Consider the following 6000-nt stretch of genomic DNA (forward strand, 5'->3'; position numbering starts at 1 on the left):
AAGTCTCAATAACTTTTTAAGAATGCCATATGAACAATTTCATGTAAGGAAAAGATTATTCAAACCTCTGCCACACACACGAAAGAAAAATTCCTTTAAAGTCCTTTGAAATACTTCGTAAGAGCATATGAATTAGAGACAAAAACTGTAAAGTTTATCTTCTCAAACACTAATCAAATTTGCATTTTAAAAAAGTATCCTATTAAATACAAAGTTCCATTGAAAACTCAAATGCTTATATATAATTAAGCTCTCATGCAAAAAAGTACAAAGGAGGAAAAATGTAAGAGACAAAATTTTGCCTTATTGTTATTATCCGGTCTCCTGTCTTGTCTTTCTGCTTATCAATATCTATATGTGCACCAGTGAACTCCCGAATAGCATTAATATTACAGCCTCCTCTTCCAATCACTCTGGATATCACAGTTGATGGAACAGATACTTTCTTTGACCTGTTTAATAGTTGCAAAGATAAATTAAGATAAATCATTAGTTATCATAGGTTGTAATGAAAATACATGGGAGAGAATTATTACTAAAATATGTTTCTGTAAATACAGAATAGATATTCTCACTCTAAGTGATAAAATGTAACTTATGAGCCAACAGAAAAAAGGGAAGGGGGTGAGAGAGAGAACTTCACTGCAGCTTCTCATCTCATTACCAAAACTGTTTGCTTTTTTGACTCTCATTGACTTCATTAATATCTGTAAAGCACACACAGGTAGAAATACACTGTGTTAATGAAAATACTAACGGCAAGTAAGATGGACAAGGGTTCCTGCCCACTTATACTGACTATGTAGACACCAAGTAAGAAAACTACAACAGGATGCTGTAAGTGCTCTAATAAGGTATCATAAAGACTCATTGGTTGGGGCATCTAATCTAGCCCTAGCAGTCAAGAAAGGCTTCTTGTGGGCACCTTTGGGTATTTGACTCTCATTCTTGTTTTTATTCTCTAATATATAACTGAAATGATAATATTAAAAATTCATAGGGGGAGGGTATAGATCAAGTGGTAGAGCACATGCTCAGCATGCATGAGGTCCTGGGTTCAATCCCCAGTACCTCCTCCAAATATAAATAAATAAATAAATCCAATTACCTCTCCCTCATAAAACAAAACAAAACAAACAAACAAAAAAGTAAAAATTCACTCTTCCCCTGTATTCTTCTAAAGGCATTAAAATGATTATCCACAAATAGAGAAACTTGCTAAAGACCGTTAAGCTGTGTGAGGAAAGAAAAGAGCCTGTTGGAAATTTAAAAAAGCAATACCCACCTAACACTTGCAAAATTACATTACAATTTTACATTACCTCAGGAAAGGTAGGCATAAATTTCTGGCAAGTCAAATTACAGAATATTTCTAAAAGAAATACAGTATAACTCTCCATAAAAAGAATGAGTCACTTATGCTTTAATAAACAAGGAAATTATTTATTTAGACTAGATTTAACATTAAATTAAAATGTTATATTTTCAAAAGGTACGGTATGATCCCTGCCCTTTTATATACATAAGTAAGTTACTTGATAATTCTTTTTCCCCTAAAGTGCATAATATCAGTCAGTGCATTACTTTAAGTTAGTTAAGAATTTGTTTGCATGCCACAATATAAAATGCATGCAGAAAAATGGAATTATCTTACTTTTGTACAGACAGAACCCTGATGTGATTTCAATCAGTTCAATAGTGTGTGTATGAGACAGAGACACAGATAGAAATAAAGGCAGAGATGGTGATTTGAGGGGAGGTGTTGGCCCAAAATATGAAAAAAAAGTACAGTACATTTTGAGATTAACAATAATAAGCTTGGTTGACTATAGCTCTTGTTTTCAAACAATCAAAAGTTTAATTTTTTGATGGAATTTCTGGTGAGTTCTTCAGAACAGGTTATTAAAGATTTATAATATAATGGGTCACATTCTTTCCAGGTTTGTGGTATCTTATCTTTTAGTTTTTGGGATACTGTTTCACTTTTTGACACATTATTATTTAAAAAAAATCCCAAGCAAAATACTGTAAAATATTTCAGTCTTAAAACCCTTAAAATAAAGGTATCCTATGATTTAAGGACAAGAATAGTTTAAAACCAGTACTTATTCATTCTCCAAATATTCACAAGTACGTAGTACACACTATATACTTGGCCCTGAGATTACAAAGCTGAACAAGACATAATCTATCACCTTAAATAACTTAAATTAGTTCTCTGCCAAATACCAATATCTATGAGGGTCAAGCAGACACCACAATCATCTAAGTTTGTATGTAAAATGTTCCAATTTTAAAAGTATTAACATATACTTTTTTTCCCCATTTAAAATATAGTATAGGTTGTCTCTGTTGGCCAGATTCAGCCTTTGGTCACCAGTTTCTTTGCAACCTTTGGAATAAGTTAGGGGAATTTAAATGAAAGGCAAACTATACTTCACTATGAAATAGAGCACATAAAAAGAATGAGAAAAATGATCAAAGAAACAATCAGTCACCTTCTTACAACTTCTTTCCATCCTTCTTCCCTCTTTTGTCCACGCTTAGGACTTGCTACTGTTAATTTGCCATTTGGAGAGGAAAGGGGAGATGGACCCGATTTTGTGCAAGTGGAGAGAGAATTACTGGTCACTTCACTGATAGTCTCTGACAATCTTAAACAGGGAGGAAAAACACATATTAAATATAGAACAGATACAGAATTTTTAAATGATAAAGGTAATCTATTACATGACTTTATTATTTATTTTCAGAATAAATATGATGAATAAATGAGAAACTTACTTTTCACTTTTCAATATTTAGCATAATATGAAGGGCCAATTTTTAAGAAGATATTATTTAGAAGCCAAATTTAGCAGAACTGAAACACAATAATAATCCCTGAGAAACCATAATCAATACTTTTCATGGGCTAAGTTTAACAACTGAAATGGAGAAATTACATAGTAATTCTTCAATTCAAATAAAATCATGCCTTCTTTGGAAGAAAGACAAATCCTTATTTTGTCTATTGTTAATCTGCCTGCTTTGCTAAAAAATGCTGCAACAAAGTGTTTCATGATGATACTATAAATAGTAAAAATGAAAATTGGAACTAACTTTATTGAAGCCTTGCCAGAAACAGATTTTCTCTCCTCCTTTGGAAATGTAACCAGAACTGATGGCTGCTTCTTGCTGGTCACAGTGGTAGTGACCACAGCAGGTGAATGATTGTCACTCTTCCGACTGCTGTTGCTGTTACTACTTTCATCACTGCAGCTGGAAATTCTCATGTTATCACTGTCCCCACTCTCACTGGTACTGCTGCTCTTGGACTCTCCGTTCACCTTCTCTGGTTGACTGTATGAGATTGGTAGTGGATCATCAAATATAATTTGAACATTTTCTGGAGTAATTTTATTTTTCCTGTTTTTCCTCTTTGAACTGGTTGTAGTTATGGTATTATTTCTTTTACCATGGGAACCTGCCAAAGTTGTCCAGGTAGCAGATATACCTATGGTAGTAGTGGTTGTGGCACTTGGAGGCTCTGTCAAGACTTCAGGCTCATCTGTAGAAGTAGCAATACTGAATTAGCAAGTTCCAGTGTGTTTAGGATAGATTTAGCTTTAAGCACTCGATGAAAATAAACCCAGAAGTTACTTTACTACTACTATTAGACACAAAGTCATCAGTCGATCCAGTATTCATTAGTAATGAGATAGATATGATTGATCTGTTCTCTTCTGTTCTAAGTTCTAAACAACACATAGTAGAAATTTATAAAAAATTATTTTACGAAATATGAGTATGTTCTGCACAGTATATATTACTACAAAGTATTAAATTTCTTAGGTGTAATAATATAATTGTGGTTATGAAAAATGTTCTTTTTCTGAGAATGCTACTCAAGCATTTTGGGGTGATTTCATATGATGCGGACATTGTACATGAGACCATTAAAAAGAAGAGTAAGGAAAAAAGATAAACTCATGTGCCAAAATGTTATAAGAATCTAGGTGATGTACACGTGTTCATTAAATTAATCCTTAAACTTTTATGTGTAGTTTGAAATTTTTCAAAATAAAAGGTTGGAGGAGGGAGAAACTAACACACATACACAGCATACGTATTTGGTGGTGTAGTGGCAATGGTTCTTCCTAACAATACCCTCATCTCAAATAATTTTTTAGTTAGAACCTAGTTAAAAATAACTCCCCATTCAAGAAAAATCTGAATATGGTCTTGATTGTAGATGAAATTATGGAATTACTGTTAGTTTTTTAAGGTATTATAAATGGTATTGTGATACGTAAGCGAACATCATTCTTAGGAGACATGCTGAAGTTTTATAGGTGCAATGTCAGATATCTACAATTTACTTTCAGACAACTTAGGAAAAAATATGTATATATATTTAGAGAAAAAGATAAAGCAAATATAGTGAACTGTTTATTTTTAAATTAGGTGAAGCGTATTCGGGTGTTTATCATTTTCTTTCCTTGTCTATAGGTTTGAAATTCTTTATAATAAAAAGGTGGGGGGAAGCCAATTAATGAAAATAGCATATTAATAAGGGCTTAATAACTTACAGATCTATTTTTACCTTAAGTTACTGATAGTTAAGAAAACATAATTTTGAATAGAATGTATTACATGAAACAAACAACCTAGATGGGTTAGAAAAAATACCTTCAACTTTATGCTTTTCTTTTTCTTGAGCAGCTTGGAGTTCAAAGTTTTCTTTATTTTTGGCTTCGATTTCTTCTAGTTTTCTTCTTTGTTCTTCCTTTTTCTTTCTTCTCTTCTCCTTTCTCTTTTCTCTTTTGGCAGCCAAAGCCAGCCTCCTACTTTCTTCCCTTAACTGTTAAAGAATCAATAAAACAGACATATAACACTAGAATTTACCTTGGAAAAAAAGTTGTCATATAATGTCACTTTATCATAAGGGTACTGGGATACAAAAAAATTCAAAGTCATCTTAGTTTAACTCATTTTTGATCAAGATCATAATCAAATCACTGTAAAGAGAAAATAATATTTTTAAATGTCAAGATCAAATTAATGATAAAAGACAATCTAATTTAAAAATGGATGAATGAGAGATATACATAACTTCATAATCACTAAGAAAATGTAAATTAAAATAAACTACCATGTTTTGTTCATCAATTTGGGAAAATTTAAAAAGATATTAGATAGCAAAGTTTGGGAAAATGAATTCTTACCTACATTGTTGTTGGTATAAATATTAACATTTTAGGAAAGGTAATTTAAAAGTCTCCTATGAAAATTATAAATGGCTTATCCTAAGAATTTATTCTATAAAATCACTATCTCTAGTGGAAAAATATAGGTTCAATATTTTCCATTGCAAAACTGATTACAATGGTAGTAAGTGGAAATAAGGTAAATCCATGGGGAGGTGGCATAAATTAACAACAGTATACATTCACAGAATACTAGGAAGCCATTAAAAGTTATAAACATATACCTGGGAAAATGCACACAATTTACACTTGTTAGGAAGAAAAAGAAAAACTGCAGACCACTGATTTCATTTATTGGGGGTGGGTGAGGGAAGCCCTTTATGTGGGTCTTTTTGTGCAAATTAAAAAAAAAAAAAAAAAAGGCTAAGAGGACAGAGATATAAATCAAAGGCTTACTAGTGATTAGAGGGTGGGCCTAGAAGAGAGGTAGCAGAAAGAAGGTGACTTTCAATTTTACTTTAGTTTTACATTATTTCTATTTGTTAAACTGGGTACATATTAAACTAAGAGTAAATTTTAAAGTCCAATAACATGTCTTAATAAGCTATTTTAACTATTAAATTTTCCTCTTTCGTTCATAAAGTGGGAAAATCATCTTCAAACTCTTTTGTTTGCAAGCTGTCTAAATGACATTTTCAAACTATATATTTCCTGCCCAAATCTAGTGTTCCATATGTTTTATGTGTATTTTAAATATGTGTCCAAACAATGATACTCAGTTTATGGAAAATGTCACAATATCCTAGCTAAT

The 6000-nt window shown here is 31.7% G+C and overlaps 1 protein-coding gene across 8 annotated transcripts in view; it reads right to left on the minus strand.

Annotated features, from left to right (window-relative positions):
- Nucleotides 1-6000, minus strand: part of ANKRD17 (ankyrin repeat domain 17) — a 155440-nt gene that overhangs the window by 20666 nt on the left and 128774 nt on the right. For all 8 annotated transcript variants that reach the window (XM_064485323.1, XM_010982731.3, XM_064485318.1 and 5 more), the window contains 4 exons: nucleotides 4672-4843; nucleotides 3103-3550; nucleotides 2499-2654; nucleotides 303-452 (listed from right to left, as the gene is read on the minus strand). In XM_064485323.1, the coding sequence (XP_064341393.1) occupies nucleotides 303-452; nucleotides 2499-2654; nucleotides 3103-3550; nucleotides 4672-4843 (926 nt within the window). The remainder of the gene's footprint in view (nucleotides 1-302; nucleotides 453-2498; nucleotides 2655-3102; nucleotides 3551-4671; nucleotides 4844-6000) is intronic.

Source organism: Camelus dromedarius, chromosome 1 (assembly GCF_036321535.1).
Source record: "Camelus dromedarius isolate mCamDro1 chromosome 1, mCamDro1.pat, whole genome shotgun sequence".
Classification (NCBI taxonomy): Eukaryota; Metazoa; Chordata; class Mammalia; order Artiodactyla; family Camelidae; genus Camelus; species Camelus dromedarius.